This window comes from Rhinolophus sinicus, chromosome 3, assembly GCF_057876585.1.
Source record: "Rhinolophus sinicus isolate RSI-liver-muscle chromosome 3, RSI-T2T, whole genome shotgun sequence".
NCBI lineage: Eukaryota > Metazoa > Chordata > Mammalia > Chiroptera > Rhinolophidae > Rhinolophus > Rhinolophus sinicus.
In genome coordinates, this window is record NC_142503.1 from 25,418,230 (window position 1) to 25,441,318 (window position 23,089).

Below are 23,089 nucleotides of genomic sequence, written 5' to 3' on the forward strand. Positions count from 1 at the left end.
TACCTAGTCACACAAAGGTGTACGGAGATGCAACAGACTTACTCAGGAGATGGTTCCCTGTCCTTGTGGGTGTTCAAAAGTAATTTATTAAAACCTTTTGGTAGGCATATACAAAAAATTTAGCACTCAATAGGAGCATAGGTTATATGCGTTTTCATGTTTTTTTCTAATCCTAAGAATCCATGATTTTAATGAATATAAGAGTTAATTGAAAGAAGTATATAATTTTATGGATACTCAGGGCAACATTTGTCTCTCTACTACCAGGACTTGCTAAGCAAATTGTAAAAGCAGGACCATAGATGTGGAATGTTTAATAAACTGTCTTGGGAGATAGTGATTCTGTCTTTAGTCAGGTTTCCTCGGAAACAGACCTGAGATGAGGAGTCCTGTGCAAATGATGCATTAAGTGTTCCCATAAGAAATCTGTAAGGGAGGGGAGAGATGGACAGGGAAAGGCAAAAGTGAGCAGGAGTGAGATCTCAGGCAAAGCTCTTCAGAGTCTAGCTCCAGCCTGATCCCACAGGGGAGCTCTGGAGTGTAATTTATACTAAGAGTGATCCCAACCCAAAGCAAGGGAATTGGATTCTCACACTTAGGTACCCATCAAAAACTGTTAAGGGTTGTGCCAGGGGGATGCAAACTCTAGGGCTTCCAGTTCTCTGTGTAAGCAGGCAAAGCAAGCTCCAGGGTTCTGAAGGCAACCCTCATCAAAGGACCAGGCTTAAAGACTATTGCCTGGAATGTTGTAAAGGGGGCCTCAAAGGAAACAGCCACCCCCCCCCCCCCAGTGCATATAATGTTCCAGAAAAGGAGAAAAGGATTGAGCTGTCAGTCAGGCCCTGAATGTGGTCTTGGATCAGAGAACAGGACCAAGAAGGTTGATGAGATCCAGAAGGGGTGAATTCTGAGAATCTTTATGAAATAAGCCAACAGGTCACTCAGTTAATGTAGCAAAAGCAGTGTGCCAGTGGCTGACAAATCCTTAAAATCCACTGTAAGTACTTTAAATTTTCCTAGCTCATATTCAGTATACTATTTACAAATGATTCTTTTCTATTCACTAGCAAAGATAAAGCAATGATTAGATGTTTTACTTTGGTAACAAAATGTAAAGGATAAAGATTACATTTCAGTGGCTTACAATCTGGACATTTTATAAATTCTGGCAGCATGCCTTTCCCAACCCCCTTCTTATCGCCCTTAATCTGAATGAATGAGATAGTTCCATAATCAAAAAATGAATGATTAAGGGTGCCTTAATTTTGTCCCACCTAATGTTGAACTCTGTGTTTTGTAATCTCAAAACCTGCAATCCAGGTTGTGGTTTGCTCGAAGACTGGAAATGTCCCCACCTAACTGCAATAACACTTAAAAAAAAATTGTGTCCATGAGCAAATTTAAAAATATTTTGTAACAAAATCTGTTTGGCAGTTCCACTCTTACACACACGTGCGCACACACTCACACACACATAGTGTTTCTTGCAGGATATACTATAAAGGTGACTAGGATAGTAAAAGAGTAAATGTTAGCCCACATATACACAAAATTAGTATTATCACCTTTGAGACACAAAGTAGCCCTGTGACCCATCCAAGGTACACAGTAAATTGGTGTCAGGACTGGAAAGAGAAAGTTTTTTTTGGATGCCCAGTGTGGTACACTGCCTATTAGGTTGCTCTTGGCTCTGACCTTCCTTCCCTTCCCTTCTAGGCATTCCAAAATCATCTCTTCTCTAAACATAGCCCTCTAAGGAGCTCACTGAGTTTCCTATAGTAACCATGGGTTTAATTTTGCAGTAGGGTAATGTCTTAAAGATAAATACAGATGGAAAAAAGCACTGGGGCTGTAAACTACATCTTAACCCTGTCCCTCATTAAACTCTGTTGAATGTTTGGTTTTTTATTTTGTTTAGTGAATCAGTTTTCATCTTTCTTAAAGGGCCAGTACAGTAAAATTACCTTCCGGACGCCTCTCTATCTTGGTGGGGCTCCCAGTGCTTACTGGTTGGTCAGAGCAACGGGAACAAACCGAGGCTTTCAAGGCTGTGTGCAGTCGCTCACAGTTAATGGGAAGAGAATCGACATGAGACCCTGGCCACTGGGGAAAGCACTCAGCGGGGCCAATGTGGGTAAGTGGTTGTCCAGTGGGCCGGGCACTCTTGTGGGATTGCCTTCTTGGTGTGGACCAGGGAGGTGAACAGCTTTGTGGTTGGCAAACCCAGGCAGCTTATTAATGCGGGACTTCAGGAAGGAGGTGGGCCCAAGGGGTGATGTTGGTGCTCTGCAGACCCCTAGTCTGGACACCAAGGCATGGTAAACAGTGTGGTACACCAAGCCCTTGGTTGTGTCCAGCTGCCATCTTGGCCCGCTTCATGAAAGTGGCATGGTCTCATAGGCAGAGCAGCAGTGCATCCCTTTCGCCGTTCCTCACCAGTCCAGTGGAGAAGCCAACAGAGTAACGTAAGAAGAGTTGTCACATACTCTCTACTTCTAAGAGAAATGGTCAAATTCTAATTCTTGACCACCGTATGCCCTCTCATTTACTCTTCACACTAATTCTAGGAGGTAGAAATTATGAGACCTATTTTATACGTGGAGAAACTGGGGCTTGTAAAAGTTAAATAACTTATCCAAAATAGCAGTCAGAGCTAGGATTCTTTTTTTCCATTTTCCTTTCTTTCTTTCTTTCTTTCTTTCTTTCTTTCTTTCTTTCTTTCTTTCTTTCTTTCTTTCTTTCTTTCTTTCTTTCTTCCTTCCTTCCTTCCTTCCTTCCTTCCTTCCTTCCTTCCTTCCTTCCTTCCTTCCTTCCTTCCTTCCTTCCTTTCTTTCTTTCTTTCTTTCTTTCTTCTTTAGTAAGATGTTATTTTTTGAGCATTTTAAGGTTCACATCAAAAATTGAGGGACGGTACACAGATTTCCCATATATCCCCTATCCCAACACACACACAGCCTCCCCCATTATCAATACCCCTCCCCAGAGGAGTACATCTGTTGCAATTGATGAACTTGTGTTGACCCGTCACAATCATCCTAAGTCCATTGTTTACGTTATGGTTCACTCATGGTGGTGTGCTCGTACATCCTAGGGTTAGGAAAAAAGTATAATGACATATATTCATCACTAGGGTATCATCCAGAGTATTTTCACTGCCTGAAAAATCCTCTGTGCTCTGTCTATTCATCTCTGTCCTTCTCACCCCCAAACCCTGACAACCACCAATCTTTTTATAGTCTATATAGTTTTACCTTTCCCAAAATGTCATATAGTTGTAATCATACAGTATGTAGCCTTCTCAGTTTGACTTCTTTCAATTAGTAATATACATTCACAGCTCCTCCATGTCTTTTCGTGGCTTGGTAGCTCATTTCTTTTTAGCATTGAATAATATTCCATTGTCTGGATTTATCACAGTTTATCCATTTACCTACTGAAGGACATCTTAGTTAGTTCCAAGTTTTGGCAATTATGAATAAAGCTACTATAAACATCCACCTTTTTTGGGTAGACATAAGTTTTCAGCTCCTTTGGGTAAATACTATGGAGCGTGATTGCTGAATCATGGTGGAGTATGTTTAGTTTTGGAAGAAACAACCAAACTGTATTCTAGAGTTCCCATTGCTGCACATCCTTGCCAACATTTGGTGTTGTCAGAGTTTCAGGTTTTGGCCATTCTAATAGATGTGCGGTGGTATCTCGTAAGTTGCATTTCCCTGATGACATATGATGTGGGACATCTTTTCATACACTTATTTGCCATCTGTATATCATCTTTGTTGAAGTATCTGTTAAGGTCTTTGTCCCATTTTTTAATAGTTTTATTTTTTTAATTGTTGAGTTATGAGTTCTTTGTATATTTTGGATAGCAGTCCCTTATCAGTTATGTATTTTGCAAATATGCTCTTCCAGTCTGTGGCTTGTCTTCTCATTCTCTTAATATGGTCTTTTGTAGATTAGAAATGTTAATATTTTAATGAAGTCCAGCTTATCAGTAATTTATTTCATGAATCACGACTTTGCTGTTGTATCTAAAAAGTCATTGCCATAAGCAAGGTCATCTCGGTTTGCGCCACAGATATTCTAGGAGTTTATAATTTTTGTGAAGGGTATAAGGTCCGTGTCTGAATTCATTTTTCTTTGCATGTGGATGTCAAGTTATTCCAGCACTATTTGTTGAAAAGACCACGGTTGTTTTTAAAACAATAAAGACATTTATTCTATCACTGAAGGCAGTAGACAGATAATTCTAAGGTTGGTTAATTCAGTGACTATTTTAGTCTTCTAGGGTTGCCTTAACAAAATACCACAGACTGGAAGGTTTAAACAATAGAATTTTCTCACAGTTCTGGAAGTTGGAAGTCCAAAGTCAAGGTGTTGGCAGGTTTGGTTTTTCTCAAAGTCTCTCTTTGGCTTGCAGATGGCCTTCTTCTCACTGTGTCCTCACCTGGCCTTTTGTCTGTGCTCATATCCTGGTGTCCCTTCCTCTTCTTATAAGGACACCAGTCAGATTAGATTAGGGCCCACCCTTATAACTTCATTTAACCCTAATTAACTCCTCAAATGCCCCATTTCCGTGGAAGTCAAGGCTTCAACCTATGAATTTGGGGGGAGACAATTCAGTCCATCACGGGGAGTCAATAGTACCAGAACTCTGGGCTGATATCTCTGTGATTCTCTTGCTTTCACTCATAATCCCGAGATGGTGCCACATCTCTAAACATCACATCCTCACATGACATTGCCCTTGGCAAGAAATAGTAAGTCCCTTTCTCGGCTCTCTTTTCCTTCCATCTCCAAGATGTGATTTTGAAAGAACACCCTGTGAACACCATGCCCCCACTACTTTGATTCTACCATTAATATTTTGCTGTATTTGCTTTACCACGTATCAGTTCATCCTCCCCATTCCTGGATCAGAACTGGGATTTGATCCTTATGTCTCCAGGTACAGCTTGCTTGTTTTGTTGGTTTATTTTATAGCCAATACTAGCTGAACACTGACTATATGTAACCACTATTCTAAACAACTTTAATCTTCTCAAGATGCCTACGAAGTAAGTGTCATGATGGGCCTTAGTGTTTACAAATGAGAACTGGTGGTGCAGAATAGTTTAGTAACTTGTCCAAGGTCACACAGCTGGTACGTGGTAGAGCCTAATGTGACCTCAGTCATTCTGGCTCCAGTGCCTACCCTCTTAACTGCATGTATCACATCCAAGGCTCCCAAATTGGCTTCAAATTGTTTCCCTCCACCTTGCTCACTCCTGAAGGTGATGCTATTGTTAAAACTACAAAAGATGAAGTTTACTTAAGAGGAGAAGATTATTATCCATATCGTATTCCCTATGTTACTTTTTCCCCAGTTGTTCACTGGTCACAGTTCACAGTAAACAGCAATGACTAAAACAATGAGAAAGCCCCCGCTGTGGGTAGGAAAATGTCTCCCCAATCCCTCTCCTTGGACATTTGTGATGATTTAGCACGTAAGATCCCGCAAGTCCATCAGAAGTCTCACGTGGTGGTTAAGAGCCTGGCCTCTGAAGGCAGATCGCCTGGTTCTAGCAAATCAGTTAACCTCTCTGGGACTCAGTTTCCCTATCTGTAAATAATAACTACCTCATAAGGTAATTGTGTCTAGATGAATTGTGGTACATATAACATACTTAGAATAAAGCCTTGCACATAGCAAACATGTTGTAAATATTTCCTGTTATTAATATTCTGACTCCATCCATAAATCAGGTTATATAAGTTGTTTCTTCTTTCTTTGTTGACCTGACAGGGACAGATTGCGCAGTCTCGAGGCTGCATGGTAACGTCTGACAGGGAGTTTAGAAGTTGCAACGTTAAGTAAGGACCAATGTCTTACAGCATTTTAAGTTCTCACACAGTGGGATACCAACCTCCCCATTGAACAGATGGCACCAGGAGGACCCACCTTACTGGCTCTAAGTTCCCTGGAGGCTATGATTGCATTATTTGATGTCTCTCTGTGAACCTTAGTGTCAGGCGTCAGTCATGTTGCCTTTTTTCATTTCTTCCCCTTTTTTCCCTGAGATACAAAAACAGAGCTGTCTATCTTTCTTCAAACTCCATCTTTGCTTTTCTTTGAGTTAGTCCTCAAATTCAAGTTATTGTAAGTTAAAAGCAGAGGACTGGGGAAGACTGGGCTCATGCAAACAGCAGTGAATTTCTGGTGGAGATAAAAACAGGCTTCCGGAAGAGGATGACGACAGTTGCGGAATCATGGGCCTCCCCTTGGTACCTCTAACTTGGCATTGCCGCCTTCGACCACAACTTTCCCTCTGCCCCACCTCCCACCCTCCCAAACCTGTTTCCACTCCTCTGTGGGACCTTTCCATTACTCATCACTTCCCACTTTATCTCCTTCATTAGCTTATCCCCCGCTAGTGGACTCTCTGTGAACTCTCATTTTAGAATAGTCAGCAATCCTAGCAAAATGTTGCATTCTCTGGCCCAGCCTTTTCTTTTAGTATTTCCACCCAAATTCTCAAACTTAAACCACCATCCCTCATTTTTTCCAATCTGTTTGGGATCTCCACACCCTGATGGAACGATGTCACAGAGCCAACTTCCCAAGTTATTTGAGACTCGAGAGGTCTGTGGTGGGCATGGGTCTCACTGTGGCTTCTCACTCTTTCATTCATTCTTATTTACATTATTCCATACTTATTTAAGCACCTGCCTAGTGCTAGTGACAAAGCTGTGTGCTGACAATAAGGTAATGAGCAAGACAGACAGGGCCCCAGCTCAGCCCTGGTGTCGCTGCTATGAGGAGAGACCAAATTAATGACAGTCACACGAGTTAAGTGTACAATTACAATTTGGGTAAGTGTTACAGAGGAGAAGTGATGGTGTGATAATCGTGTGTAATGGTGGATTTTATGGCCTGGGGGTAAGGGAAAGCACTTCTGAGGATATAATGTGAAGGTGATGTCTGAAGCAAGAGTAAGAGTTAGAAAGCAGAGGAGAGGGAAGTGCATTCTGGGCAGAGGAAATGGCTTGTCCCAATAGGAGTGTGACGGGGAGGTGGGTATCACGGTCTAGTTTTTGTTTTGAAAAGATCCCTCTGACTCTAAACAGCTTGTTAGAAGGGGTATTCGTGTTGACCAGCTGGGAGGCTATTGCAATAGTCCAGATCACAGCCAATGGTGGTTTGATGCAGGGTGATAGTGGTGACAGATTCGATAGATCTTTAGGAGAGGAAATACACAAGACTCAGTCATTGGGCTGGATTGGGGGGTGAAGGGCAGGGAGGTTGCTCATTGTCTGTGTCTCCTTAATGCATCCCAACCCCTGATGTTCCACCTTCTCTTCCCTCCTGGGGAGCCTGATTTATCTTCTGCCCCTCACTTCATTATCTCGCATAAACCTACACAGCAGCTGGTATGTAGCAAGTATGTGTCAGTGTCGGTGAAAGTCATTTTATGTGTTAATGATCAGGTCCTGCCAGCTCTCTGTGTACATGACCTTGTAGCTCCTTCCTCCTCCCACTCTGAAGAGTTGAAAATTTTTCTCCCCTCTAAAACTAACCTGTTCATCTACCTTCTGCACACATCCTTTCTTATGTCCCTGGGACCTTGCTGCCGGGATTATCTCTTCTCCATAACCCAAGGGTTCTTAACCTTTCCTGTACCATGGAGCCCTTTGGCAGTCTGGGGAAGGCTATGGACCTCTTCTCAGAATGATGTTTTTAAATGCAGAGAATAATATGCGTGGTAGAAAACAGTTATATGGAGCTAACGCTCTACAATATTTTAAATTTTTGATATTATAATAATATACGTGGTTCTTTATAAAACATTAAAGAACAGGATTATTTAATGGTGGTGCAGTAACTACATGACTTCAGAGTAGTAGCAATGAGCATAAATGATATTTTAAGATACCTGCCACAAATGGAATGTGATATGACAGTAGCTCAGGTCTATTGGTTACAAGTTACAAGAACTGCTAATCTAGAGGTTTGTTGCCTACACCTATAATTGAAGGAAAAATAATTCCAGTTGGAAGTTAGGGAAAACAAAGATGAATATTTTTCCCATCTAAATTCATGGACCCTTGCTCTAGCTTATTCTCACTTGCTCAGGTGCCCTCCAGCTTAAACCAGCACCATGTTCCCAGACCCTGCTACCTTTCTGGTTTAGGAACCCTGGGAATTTCTTTCCTCTCTTTCAAGGCTTTCCAGGCCCCTGTCTGAACCTCCTGTGGTGGGGCTTCTACTTTCCATGTACAGCAAAACGGCTGTCTGGAAGCTGTGCGTCATCCTTTCTTTATAAACCCAACAGCTCACCCTCTGGACCTCTGGGCGGTATTAACTCCCCCTTCTCACTCTGCTCCTGCTCCTCCCTGAGCTTCCATGACTGGGTCTGCAGGGTGCTTCACCTATTTTCCTGTGTCTTCTCTGCAGGCTCCTCACCGTTCTCAGGTTTCCTGGGAGTTCCATGGGGCCCTTTTGTCCCGTCCTTTCTCAGGGAGCCCATAGTTCTTGGTGTCAGGGTCACCCCTGCATTGACGCTGCCCTCCACCCCGCACCTCTGTGTGGGATCCCCTCCTGCCCGCGGAGCTCAGCAGCGCATGTTTCCACAGTTACCTGATGCTTAAGTTGAGCAAAAGCCAACTCCTATTCTGCGCCTCAGAAACCAGTCCCTATTCACAGCATGCTCATTTATTTACTCTTGCCACTCTTCTTTCATCTGCCAAACGAGAAGCCTTGAGGTCATGCTAGAGTCCACCTTCAACATCTAAAATGAACTGGCCATTTCTTCTTTCCCTGGGTCTCTGATTTTTCACTTTCCCTCCATTTCCTCCTCTGTCATCACCCCATCCAGCCCTGCTTTACCTCCTGTAGGATTTCTTTCCTCATTCCCACCCCCACCACTCACAATCTATCTTGCATACCATAATCTTGCTGAAACACAGCTTTCATCAAGTAAACAACTCTGGCTGGCTTTCACTCCCCTGCCCTCCTCAATTCCCTCCTCTTAAAAAATAGCTACAATGCAAATTTGTAAAAAAAAAAATAAAAAAAATTCTATGTGTATCTGAAATAACCCAGGACCTCACTTCTTCCTGTGGGACCAGTCCTTCTCTGAGAAAGAATCTCAGCCCACAGAAATTGGTAGAGCTCGGGGACCTGTGAGAGTTTGGCTCTAAGATCAGTGTCAGCCTCTGTGGAGACTGTCAGTGTCGGTCGTGTTCTCAGGGCTGTAGCTGAGCAAAGACCAGTGGTCACTTCTGCCTGAACCTCCAGTGGCCCTCAGCCTGACTTCCCAGAGGCCAGCCCACCCCCGCTAGAGGAGCAAGCCATCAGGAAGGGCTTTATTAAAATTCTGTTATCAGTCTCTGAGGTGGATCTCCTTTCCTAGGTACATACTGTGCTCAGCGCCCCCCCCCCCCCCCCCAGTGAAGCTTTATGAAAAGAAAAGACTATCAACTCAACACAGATGACTGATGAGGCAAGGATGAGACTCACCCTGCTGAGATGACACAATCAGGCCAAGGAGGGCTCCTTATCTCACAGGGGGCGGGCCGCCAGCTCATGCATGCGCAGCATGGGAGATTGGACACTGGGCGCACAGAGCTTAATCACTGCTTAATCAGAGATGTGCCCCCCTTGCCTCCTTCCCAGGAAAAGCGTTTTGTACTCACCTACATAGTTCTGGGGCAGACTGTGGCCCATCTGTCTAATTTATTCCTTATACACAAGGAGAAAGGGAAGATCAAAGAAGCAAAAGAAAAGCAGCTCAGGAAAAGTCAATTATTTTTCACTTCATCTGGTCATCCACACTTGAAAATGACCAAGTGTACTCTCTGTGGGCCTCTCTGACATGTGTTTGATTAAGAGAACTAACCAACCCATCTTGATTCGCACCTTTCAGCACTTTTTACTTGTGGCCACATTATCCCTCATGAGAACGTAACTTTGAGGTAGCAATAGGGATTCTGAGGTACCACATGCTGCAGTCTTATGGAGCCCTCCCTCCCTCCTTCCTTCCTGCTCCAGATGGAGGAGTCCAGGATTCAGGCCAGTTGATAAGCTTAGATATGGCTGCTTAACTCCTTCGGTGCTTATCTTGCCTGCTTCACCTTTCAACCAATAAGGAAACAGCACTTAAGGTAATTGGGGCCACACAAATTAGAACGTTTTAATATATATACACTCTGTTGACATTAGAGTAATTGAAATACGCTCTTATGGGAACAGCAGAGAGATGAATTAAAGCAGAAACAATGCAGCCATCCCCATCAGTCATCATAAAGTTGCCCAACAATGTATTGTGATTTATTGTGTCCACCATGTTTTAAAGGGTCTGTAGGCCTTCGGAAAGAACAAGCCAGAATCAAATTAAAAGGAAGGGCAGGTTCCACAAACCCCGAAGGCTGGTATGCAGTTGTGCAGAGGTGCAAATCAACAAGAGTGAGAACTGAACTGTGTTTATTCAGAACCATGAGCTGTTGCGTGGTCAGTTCCATGATCTTGGACTGGCTCAGATGATGAATTGACTTTGTAATTCCCCTTCTGTGTTTAGGCGAGTGCAGCAGTGGACTCTGTGATGAAGCCTCCTGTATCAATGGCGGCACCTGCACAGCAGTCAAAGCCGACGCCTACATTTGCCTCTGTCCCCTTGGATTTAAAGGTCGACACTGTGAAGATGGTGAGAAAGAAGCAAGTTGATGGCGATTTCTGTCTAAATAGTCATTCACATTGATGAAATTTTTCATCAGCGTACATTTAGCAAAGCCCCATGCATTCTTGTGGGATAACATTGCTTTGTTAGGAGGGATGAGAGAATCTTCTTTTACCAGGTTCAAGTGTCTTTGAGTGTCAAAGTGTCAAACCAGCCAAAGATATGTTCATTTTAAGATGCTCCCGGGCCAGGCTTTAGGGGGTTTCTCTTGGCCCTTGAATAACTGTAAAAAGCCTATATTTGTGTGATCTGTTATCAGACAGAATTCAAAGCATCCAGAGCTCATGCTCCTTAGGCTATCTGACAGTTTAAGAGAAAAGGTTGGGAAGATATGCAAAGAAGATATGCATTAATAGTGTGATGGGACAAAAGTGATCTTCCCATTTCTCAATACTGATTATATAAAAAATATACAGATATGTATATACATGGAAACACACATGCCCACACAAATACACATAATAATGGAAAATTTTAAAGATTTAAAAGATTTTGGAAAACCACACAGGGTCAAATGTGTTTTAACTTTTCCAACAGTGATTTAGGGTTTGACCTAAGACATGATCCTGGAGAACTTTTTAGCACTGTGCAATTAATTTCAAATCTCATGTCACCTAGAAGAGGACATATGAGCCAGAGTAAGCCAAAGCTATTACGTGCCATCTCATATTCCCATAACCTAACATAATTAAGGCTCACATTACACATCACTGCAGGTCAGTGGTGCTGCTGGGGGTGGGGTGGCCTCTGCTCCACACAGCCATTCAGGAACACAGGCTCCTGCCTTCTAGTGGCTCTGCTATGGCTTCAGAGTCCTCCAGTGATTCCTGCTTCCACACAGCAGGTAAGGGAAGACAGAGCACCTGGAGAATGGAGGGAAGTTCTAGGGGCCAGAACTGGGGTCCTGTATAATAATTCCACCCACATCCCACTGGCCAGAATTCAGTTATACCACCCACCTAACTACAGGGCAGCTTAGAAATGTACTTTAGCTCTGTGCTCAGGAGGAAAAGAACATGGCTCCTTCTGCTCCGGAGGGATTGCTAATGACATGCTTGTTTCTTCAGCTTTCACCTTGACCATTCCTCAATTCAGAGAGTCCCTGAGATCCTATGCTGCAACGCCCTGGCCACTGGAGCCCCAGCATTACCTTTCCTTCATGGAGTTTGAGATCACATTTCGGCCAGACTCGGGCGATGGCGTCCTTCTGTACAGCTTTGACACAGGCAGCAAAGACTTCCTGTCCATCAACATGGCAGGGAGCCACGTGGAGTTCCGCTTTGACTGTGGCTCTGGGACTGGTGTTCTCAGGTAAGGGCTGGGACCTTTAGGGACCCCTCTCCCCACAGAAGCCAAACAGCAGCCATTTGGGAAAAGACGAATTTGTCCTCTAATAGCTTGCACTCTTCCTGCCTTTCCTAAACACTTAACCTTTTCTGAAACCTGTCCTGATTCATACAGATCATGCATCCTATAGATCATGCTCTCCTGCTAGCAAGGTTTCCTTTGCCTGACTACTCAGCAGGGAGTGATTCTCTCTGCTTCAAACTATGGAAAATGGGCTTGATTCCGATGGGGGAAGCTGCCTTTATTTCCACCTGAAGTTACACAGTGCCGTCAGCAGAAACTTGATGAATTATAATTAATCAGCACCTTGCCCAGAGAACCATCACTTGTAGGTGCTCAGCAATTCAATGACAAATAGTAAAAAAGTATTAACAGAAATCTAATGAACAGAAATATCTTTGGTGACCTCGCTTTAAAGTTCAACTTTCCTTTTGCACTATTGCTTTGATGGTCTCTTATCGTTCTCTATATAAAGAACATGACCATGAATCGTCAGCACTTGCAAAGACCCATCTCTCACCAGTGTGCTCAAGAAGGCTGTGTGCTGAGTGATTTCCACAGCATGGCAGTCAGTGGGGGCTTCTACAGTGCTTGCTTGTATATGCAGAATAGGTTCTGAGTTGTCAAGACCTTCCTCCTGTTATCTAGTTTGCACTATTAATGTACTTAGCAGATCAATTATTCCCATACACCATGTCACTATCTTTGTGAGTCCCTTGGAGCCTGTGATTGGCAGTGCAGATGTTTTTTCTTATTTGTTTATGTCTCCCTTTTCTTAACTGTGTTCCTCCCATGGCAGTTTTTGCCTTTAAGCTGGAGACCTGCCAGTTGAATGCAGACATGCTTCTTGTTCCTACATTTGTCGAATTCTTCTCTTTTGAAACTTGGATATTTTGCTGTATAATGCCCTGCAGCAGGAAATCAGTGAGTTTGTTGTTGTTTTGAAGGAAATCACAGGTCATATTCAATCAACATTCATATTGCTAGACTGTCATTTTTAGAAAGAGCATGTGGGTGAGATGTTACAACCATGCATTGCCCTTAATTGCTGGTCATTTTTCATGGCTGATGGGAAATGCTCACTGCATTAGGTTTCCACAATTCTTCAAAAGGACAGTTCATTTTTGCCCCTACACGTCCATAACACCCCCAACCTTGGGGAATGGACAAACATTTTTGTTCCTCTGGTTCTGCAAAAGCATTCTGTGTCTCAAGTCAACTTTGGTGGGTATTTAACCAATTCAATTTGTGTGGGATTATGCAAACCAGTCTAAGCAATTCTCTTAGAACTATTTGTCAAGTTGAGAAAGGAAGGCTTCTTGCATATCACCTTGTACTTTCAAATGGCTTCCTCCTGGATAAGGGAAGACCAGAGCGAGCCAGGGGAGGGTGTGAGCTCATCAGCCCTCCTCCTGGACAGATGCCCCCTGCACCTCTGTCTGCAGAGGCAACTCCACCTGGGGGTGTCACAGACACATAGAACCTCAGAAGTTCGGTTTTTCTCTCTTAATTCGGTGCCTACTTTTGACAAGAGGTGTTTTTATTTTTTTTAAATGTAAGTTATTGTTTCCCTGCCTGGCAGGAAAGGTGCCTGGAAAAAAGAATTCTTGAGTATTAGGTGTGATGAAAAGGAGACAGGTACTCAGAGTTCCCAAGGAACAATGACCGACCATCTGCTCCCTCGTCCCATCCTGTTTCCAGTGTAACCTGACAACGGTGATCACTGTTGGTATTTCAGCTGCCCCTTTGGAAGATGTTTATGTTGAAAACCATTTCAAAGGCCTCCTGCTTGATTAAGAAAATTCCATGATAGTCTGAATTACCAGAAGTTGTGGAATGGGCGAAATCATTTTAACTTTAGGAAAAGGGTACAGTGGTCAAATTCATTTTGAACTTGATTCAAAAATCAAGACAATTGAAATGAGCTCGTGATGGCCTTGATCGATATAACTGTGCTGAGGAAGCAGCATATTGACAGGAAATGACCTCTGCAGGACGAGAACATGACTAAAAAACTGTTACTTATTATGGAGACAGGGCCGCTTAAAAAGTGTGGCTGGTTTCTTTATTGCATATCGATTTAGCCAAGGTGATTAAATTCTAATTGCTAAGGACAAATCACAAAAGCATTTGCCAGAGCAAAATATCAAGTGAGGGGTAAAGACCTTTCAATAATTGTGTGCATTGGTATTCCTGATGGTTTTCCAAAGATGATCCAGCACCACAAAATAATTGGGAGGGGCAGTAAAGGGCAGGAATTACATCGTTAGAAATACAAATGCAATAATTACACTCTTTTGGTGCATCTCACTATAAAAAGTAATGCGGAGAACTCTTATCGATATCATTTAAACTTCAAGTGCTTCCACCTTGAATTAAAAATTGAATTTTTAAAGTACTTTTAATCCTTTTCACAATATCAGACAACAGGGACCATGTCTCTATGCCAACATTTCGTTATGCAAAATTTCTAACAGAAAAGCTGAAAACATTGTACAGTAAACATCCTTATATGCACCTTCTATAGTCTACAATTAACACTTCGCTATATTTACTTTGTCACGTATCTAGCCGTCCTTATATTCATCCATCCATGCGTCTTATTTTTCTACGCATTTCAAAGGATGTTTCAGACTTCAGTACACCAAGGAATCTGTATTTTACACCAAAGCTCACATGATTTTGTCGTCTTCAAAGCTTGTTTGCAACAACGATCACATTTTACCCTTCTGTCACCCCTCATCTGGAAAACAAGGCTCATTTTAGATCTGTTGTAAGGAATAAGTAAAATAATAAATGCAACTTTCCTACCGTGAATGAGTCCAATAAAAGGAGCTGACACTGCTGTGTGTACTAAGTAGGGATGATCGTTTTCTCCTTTTTGCTGAACAGAGTGAGGTGCCTAATGAAACTCGCATCCGTCTGATCAGAGCTAGATTGGTGACCATTATTCGTATCAGCACGGATGCCAACCCATGCTCAGTTTCCTTCCTTCAACAGGAGTGAAGACCCCCTCACCCTGGGCCACTGGCATGAGCTGCATGTATCTCGCACAGCAAAGAACGGCATCTTACAGGTGGATAAGCAGAAGGTAGTGGAGGGCATGGCAGAGGTAAGAAGGACAAACCTGTGCTGCTAATGGTTAGTGTGCACAAGGTGACTCTTTTCTTCTTGTCTTGGAGACAAAAGTACAGTGGATAAATACACGGAGTCCAGGGCCAGACTGGCTGGACTAAAACCCGTCCTCCCCACTGAGCAAGTTACTTATCTTTTCTATTCCTCAACTGGGAATGGGGACAATTAAAGAATCGTTGTAAGGGTTAAGCGAGCTAATACAAGTGCAGCACTTAAAAGTTGCCTGCCACCTCCACTCCTCACTGCCAACCCCTGCCTTTGTTCGTGCGGATGTGTAATATGTAGGTCAGAACACAGACCCTGAGGTGGCTAAAGGTCATACATCTGACAAGAACACAGACTCTGAAACTAGACTTTGGGGTTCAAGATCTAGCTCCATTACTTACCAGTAGTGTGAACTCAGACCCTAAGCTGGTGTGTTTTCATCTGTTAAATGGTGATAATGGCGATAATAATAATGCCTACTTTGTAGAGCTGTGCAACGTAGGATGACTATACATATAAACACAGCAGTACCAGTATACGGTCAGCACTATGTAGCTTTACTTATTATTATTATTAGTTCATAGTGTAGTATTGTGGCTTCAAGAGCTCACAATTTCTACTCAAGTTTATAATTTTATCCATGATTTTATTTCCAAGAATATATCCAAAGGAAAATGACATTTAAGAAGTGATAAGAGAAGTTTGTTTTAAAGATACTAGGATTCTGCACACACAAAAAAATTTACAAAGGGGACTTTTAGATTTGCCAGTATTTCAATTTCCAACAGTGTTCATTTTGTGCATTGCAAGATTTAAAGAGGGCATTGATGAATGTGGGTGTTCTGATAAGAAAATGGATTGGCAGGAAAAAGGAAAGGAAGGAAAAGAGACTTTTGGTGGCGAAAGAGGTATTTGTTTGAGGATAAGACAAGAAAGAGGGACACACATATCCAGAAGGCAACTCCAGGAAGGGCAGTGGCGGGAGGTCCTATCAGAACCAAGGACCTCTTTGGGAATTAGAAAAATCCCAAACTGAGTTCTGCTTCAAGAGACAAGCACCCTTCCACACCTAGAAAATGCTCCATATATATTTGTGGAAAGAAGGAAGGAAGGAAGGAAGGAAGGAAGGAAGGAAGGAAGGAAGGAAGGAAGGAAGGAAGGAAGGAAGGAAAGAAGGAAGGAAAAAGGAAGGGTGGAGAGTGGAGGGGAAGGAAAGGAAAGGAAAGGAAAAGAAAGGAAAGGAAAGGAGGGAGATGGAGGAAGAGAAATGGACTTTAAAGAGATAATAGGAGTCACTTGTGGTAGAATCCAGAAAATTCTAACAGCTGACTTTAAGATATAGACCTGACTATGTTTTCACTTAATAATATAAATTCTAAAAAGCATTGTATCTCTCTAGGCCTTAGTTACAAAAGGCCTAGATCTGTAAAGCAGGAACATAAGCTTAGGATGGAGTGTTTGTAAATCGTAAGGTTAAGGCCTTTGATTATAAATAAGGAACTCTTCAGGACGTGGTATTTACCATTGGGATCTTACAGCGAAGAGACAACACGAAGGTAAAACCACACATCAGAGTTTCTATTGTCTCCATATCAGGGAATGAGAATTAAATCAATATGGTAGAGCCAGTACCCTTTCTTTTGGGTTTTTGAACTGTGTTTGTATGGATGGAGCTGGCCACCTGGAAAGCAATGCAAACATGTGGGAGTGAGGAAGTGGCTATTGTGTGTGCGTGTGAGGGTGGTTCTGTTGAGGCCACTCTGAGGTAGAAATGGGAAGGCCCCATCAAATCTCCCCCCAGCAGAGTTTGCTCCCCAGCTGGGCATTACCATGTTCCAACACGGGGGCAATCATCTTAGATTTTAGAGACCAGCAGCCAGGGATTAGAGAACACTTGTTGGCTAACCCAGGACCTGGGACCCTAGGAATAACAACAGCGGCCCAGGGTTGAGCCAAGCTATGTATGGCAGGACTCAAAGAAGGGGCCATACTTCCGGGGATTTTAGAAAGCCCAGCTGGGGGTTGCTCAGGTTTTCCAGCCACTTCCAGTTAAACAGAAGTGCAGATCCAGACACAACACCCATCATTTCAGAAAAGGCCTCATTTTGGTGGGGTCTATTTGCTTCTCTCCTAAGGTCCCAGGTGGGTGTGGCAGGTTGTCAAGAGGAGGGGGAAGGGGAAGGTTTTGGTGAGCACCCAAAAGGTCCCTGCTTTCCCCCCCACGAGGCCCCGCCTTGTTGGCTAGATACAACTGTAATTCTAAGTTTTGTCAAACCAGGCTGCTTCTCTGAAATCCGTTTGACCCTGGCAAACTTCCTCCTTTCCTTTTATGATCTTATTTTAACTTTCAGGTAGGATTAGACAGATAGTGACATGTGCCTGTGGGTGTGTGGTGGCAGCATCTGCCTGGATCGGTATTCCATCGGGCCGCGAGAATTCCTGAAAGCCCTGCTTTGATGGCTCCACCTCCCCCCAAGTTCAATAAGAACCCTCAAAGCTGCCCAAAGGTTATTGACAGAAGGCTATTTAGTCTATAACCTAATCAAGACATCCTTGCTGTTACCTGGCTGGACCAGGCCACTGTGAGCAGTCCCCTAGAAGAGTGTTCTCCTTTCTGCTCTCCCTGTCTCTCCTCCTCCACCCCGACCCCACCAGGCACCATTTCCATTCTCCTCCCTCTGGCCAGTGGTTTTCCTAAAACAGATCTGACTATTCTCTCTCCTGCCTCAAACTCATTGCTTTTTAGGTAGAGTGCAAAGTCCTCCACATGCGTGATCTGGTCTCTCCTTGCCTCTGCCCTGTACCTACATTCCTATTTCATCCACTTTCTACAATTCTAACTCTGCCTTGACCACTCCCCACTCTCTATGGCTGGGTTAGAGGATTAGACGCCACCCCTGCCAGGTGCACCCATAGCCACCTGTACAGTCCTCGCGGGACTCATCTCACCTGCCTGTTTACTTGCCCGCATTCACCCCGTGTAAGCCTCTGGAGGGCAGGGACTGCATCTTTCTTCTTCACTGTTGTTTGTCCAGCACGTAGTGTCTGGGACCATATTAGGTGTCTAATAATATGTGTTAAATAAATGGCTGAATGCTGCTACTCTTTGTATCCCTTTTCCCATAAACCAAAGGAAACAACACTTACGTTACCCAAAGTGTGTTCATCCCCAGAGATCTCAAATTTTCATTTCTCTCTGTATGTTATCTTAGGACATTTTAACATTTTGCTTACGGATCACGTTTGAAGGCGTTTAGACATTAACTGTCACACAGAGCTTGCTATGGAGCCCAGCTATTGGAATGTAGTCTGTTGAAATGACTGGAGGCAGAGGGAGACTTTAGGGGTTGACGATGAGGAGTTCTCTGAGAATTTGGAAAAATGGAAGAATGTCTCTATCTTTTGTAGTTGATAATAAGGATAATAAGGAAAGCCTTTCACCTGCCGTGCCTTCCCTGTCTCTTAAAGAGGTTCTATTTTTACCATTACTGAATATAACAATAGTCGGCCATACTGGGATGCTGAGTGTGCCTCCAACTCTGGGCAAAGTGTTGAATAAGCAGCATCTCAGTGACAGGGAGGCTAGACTGTGCTATCGTCAGTCACAGACAACCCCCAAAATTCCAGCAGATTATAATAAGGGTTCATTTCTCACTCATGTCACATGTCCATCAATGGCCAGCTACAGCTTTAATCTGAAACCCAGAATGAAGAAACGGCATGCGGAAATAGGGCACGGTGAACCTCTCCCTGCATCTGGAAGCCTCTGTCTAGAAGTGACTCATTTAGCTTCTGCTCACATGTTATTGACTAAACCAAGTTGCGTGGCCCCACTTGAGATCGACAGATTGATGGTAATCTTCCTGCAGGGAGAGAGGTCCTGCTGAAGGAGCCGTCTACCACATTCATCATGCCACATCCTTGAGGTAGATATTGTGATTCCCATTTTATAGATAACAAAACTGAGTCTCAGAGAGGTTAAGAAATGTACCAACATTCAAACAGGTGGTAAGTCGCAATGCAGAGCAATGTAAAAGCTGAGCCAACGTGTAGACAGATTTCCGTGGTGGGTCTTGAAGGGACTCACTAACAAGGAACCAAAAGCACGTGTGGTAGTCTTCACCATCTTTTCTGAAGTTATGCCATGTTTTGTCTGTAATCTGTTGGCAGGGTGGCTTCACACAGATTAAGTGCAACACGGACATTTTTATTGGCGGAGTCCCTAGTTACGATGAGGTGAAGAAGAACTCAGGCATCAGCAAGCCATTCAGTGGGAGCATCCAGAAGGTACAGGCTTCGCTTTCTCATGTTTGTTGTGTGACCTTGACTGCAGACGATGGAATTGAGAATTGTGATCAGGGTGCAACCTACTGCAGCCAAAAGCGGAAACTTTGAGAAAGTTTTACCATTTTTAAGATTTCATTTTTTAATGCTCGCAGCATAGCTTTCCAACCCCACTTTCTTATAGTGTGTGCTCCTGGGTCTATGCCCAGCAGACACAACATGACTGCAACTCAATGAAGATGGGTATTTGCAGCAAATCCATCCAAATCACCTGGGACTATTGAGGGAGGCAGCTGGTTGGCATCAGGTTTGCTTCCGATACTCCTAGAAAAGGAAAAGATGTGAAAGGAGTCTAACAGGAACTCTTAGCTCTAAGCTTCTCTTTGGGGCTTATTTGCTGTTAGCTCAAAGCAAGACCCAACTCTCATTCCCACCTCTACCCCTTGCCCTCACCCCCACAAGTTAGCAGTTGTTGATAAATCATGTCACCGGACTCTTAAAAGCATAATGAGTCCTTCCAGAGAAAGTTCAGGACAAAACTACTCAGCTAGTAAGGTACTGGGTACCGGCTCCACTCATATTCATCTCTTACTCCTTCTGAGATCACCCATGCTCTCTCTGGTTATGAGAATCATTTGTTCTGTCTGCAACAGACATGCAAGTTGACTCACCAACCCAGATTTTCAGGACCACCAAACACTGGGAGAAAAAGGATTTGAAGAAAAGCATATTCGGGTCTTGGATGTTAGTGTCATCCTGTTTTCTGTTAGCAACTAATGGTAGCATGTGGGCCACTGACCATTTCCAGACCTGAGGCAAAGCATGAGGAAGGCTAGAGTGAAAGGTCATAATTTGCACATCCAAGCTGGGAAGGGAGGGCCCCTGGGGCTCTGCCCTCTTTTAACTCCATGTGGGGTCCGGTCAATATTTGCCAACTGATGTGTTTCTCTTTGTTGCTGACCTGTGGTGTCAATGACATCTCAGTTCAGGCCATTGTCCCCTCCCAGGACTGGGATTGGCCATGTTTAATTGTGTGTTTGAAATTGTCACTTAGGAAGCAAGCTGAGATGCTAAGAGGCTTCACACCCCTCCCCACCTTTGTCAAGCTTTGTTCCCCCTCTCCCTTCAGGCAGCGCACACAGCCCTTTCCTCTTCGGTTCCTGGAAAAGCCACCCTCCCCTCTCAGTGGCCAACTCACTGACTGTGCCATGTCCTGCAGTGAACGGTGCCATTCTTGGCTTGTCTCACGTACAGATGACTGAATGTCACAGCCCTTCACTTGAAGCATGAAAAGGGGAGACTGTAGAAGTATTCTGGCTAGTCTCTAGCAGCTTCTGAAATTCAGGACTAGGGGAAAGTTTTCTCCCAGCTCTCCTGACACTCTGCAAGAAGTAGGCAAGCCAGTGGAAACATGGATTAGTGGCAGGAAGTGCCACTGCTGACCCCACCAGGGTGAGGGTTCCTCTGGGGGTGTTTTCTCTGTCGCTCAATTCTGCAAAGCATGCTTTGAGACATTGAAATGCCAGTAGCTCAGGGTAAATACACACTCTGAGTCAAGGTCTGGAAACAATGAGTCCATTTATTTGGGGCTGGGGAGTCCAGCAACCTCTCCCTATAATTCATCTGTTTCCCCAGAACCCCATTGCAGGGAAAAGGAGTGGGGGCAAAGGAACTCTCTGGTTCCAGTGAGTATGCCCAGCAGCACTAAGAATGTAATCTTTCACTTTTTTTTTTCCCTAATGGTGAAGGGGACGTGGAGAGGAAGGGAATTCAAGAATGTCAGGGAAGGAGGCTAGCAGGGGCTGGTGGGACCATTGGAAGGCCCAGTTGATGGAACTTGAGGAGACTCTACAAGAACTTTAGCCAGAAGAACAGAGCAGCACAGTGAGACTCCACTGGCACTGGAAGCCACCACTCCCCCTTTGATGCCTGCCTGCATGACACTTTGTTTTGGGTTCTTCCCTACTCAGCTTTATAGCAGCATCTCTCAACCTTTGTTGCATCTCAGACTCACCTGGAAAGCGTTTAAACGTTCCTGATGACTGGATCCCACCCTCAGAAATTCTGATTCGGTTGATCTGTGTGGGACTTGGGCATTAGTATATTTCCTGAAACTCCCCAGGCAATTCTAATAGGCAGCCAGTTTGAAAAGCCTTCCTTTAGTGGTTATTGGGACTTCTTTACCCCCTCTCGGAGTAGCCAGGTCTTCCAGAACCAGAGGATGCTGTACTCTTCAGATTCTCCCACGTACCCAATGTAATCACTTGAATTCCTGTGTCACTCACTGGACTTTAAAGGCCTTTTTCTCTTCTTTTGAAAGCTCCCTCACTGCCCGTAGTTCAGGTTAGTGTGCCGAGGGAAGTTTTACAAGACTGCAAAATGTTTTCTGAATTCCTGAATTTCTTTACCTTTTCTCTCCTCAAGATCATCCTGAACGACCGAACCATCCATGTGAAACATGACTTTACGTGGGGCGTGAACGTGGAGAATGCAGCCCATCCCTGCGTGGGGGCCCCCTGTGCCCATGGGGGCAGCTGCCGGCCCCGGAAGGAGGGCTATGAGTGTGACTGCCCCTTGGGCTTTGAGGGGCTGCACTGCCAGAAAGGTACACATGGGGGCCTCAGGCACAGCTTACGGAGCAGAGGCAATGGACGGGTTGTTGGTGGGCCGCCACTCTTAAGGGAAGAGCTGATAACACCGGGACAGTCATACTGGTTATTTTTATCAGTGATTTTAATAACATTGGCATCTAATAGGTTAGATGCCAAAAGATGGCAAATTACATCCAAAGTACTATAATTATTCAATAATCAAAATGCTGAAATACTTCTGTAACAGTAGGTAAAGAGCTGCCCCATCTCTGTGCTTTGGCTCCTTCCCTGAGAATCTCCTCATGGTTCAGCAACCAAAAGTTAGCCCATAATACAGGGGTCCCCAGGATCCCCCGCATCTGAACCACTACAGGAGCTTATCCTGATAGGTGGATACCTCGGCTTTATAGGCTGATACATATTTTGACTAAATATTTTGACCCCTGTTTGTGAATGTTATATAGAGAAATCTGAGAAATCTTGTCAGTTACAGAAAAATATGAATTGTACATTATTTGCTCCAAACTGAAGTATAAATAACCTTCTATGGAGTGCTATTTTCCATACTACCTGAATTTCTTGTGTGCCTCAGTTTCTCATCTGTAAAATGGGAATGATAATAGCAATAGTATCTAACACAGATGGTTGCGGTGTTAGATACTAATGAGGCAATGCATATTCCTTAGAAGAATGCCTGGTAAGTACTCAACCAGTAGTAGACATTATTATTAGTGGTGAGAAAAATAAAATCCATTAGTAGCTGCTCAGAGGTACTCAGCTTCCAAACTGCCCTTGTCTGAGAGCTAGAGCAGGCCATAGACCATGAAGCCCTACTGGACTGAGCTTTCCACACCTGCTCAGGGGAGACAGGGGCCATGACCTAGAAGAGGCCTGCCCATATTTGGCCATCATATTGGGCCTTCTTGTTTAGAATGTCAAGATGGCCTCACCTGTCTGGTTTAAAAAAAAAAAAAAGAAGGTAGACAGGCCTGAAGGAAATAAGGCAGCCAGCCTAGGTTAATATGCTCTCTC

General features: G+C 43.9%; 1 protein-coding gene across 3 annotated transcripts in view; it reads left to right on the top strand.

The window, feature by feature from the left end:
• Positions 1 to 23,089, top strand: part of EGFLAM (EGF like, fibronectin type III and laminin G domains) — a 150,463-nt gene that overhangs the window by 104,801 nt on the left and 22,573 nt on the right. For all 3 annotated transcript variants that reach the window (XM_019737331.3, XM_074328985.2, XM_088796491.1), the window contains 6 exons: positions 1,945 to 2,134; positions 10,557 to 10,682; positions 11,783 to 12,026; positions 15,063 to 15,174; positions 19,353 to 19,469; positions 21,891 to 22,071. In XM_019737331.3, coding sequence (XP_019592890.3) covers positions 1,945 to 2,134; positions 10,557 to 10,682; positions 11,783 to 12,026; positions 15,063 to 15,174; positions 19,353 to 19,469; positions 21,891 to 22,071 — 970 coding nt within the window. The remainder of the gene's footprint in view (positions 1 to 1,944; positions 2,135 to 10,556; positions 10,683 to 11,782; positions 12,027 to 15,062; positions 15,175 to 19,352; positions 19,470 to 21,890; positions 22,072 to 23,089) is intronic.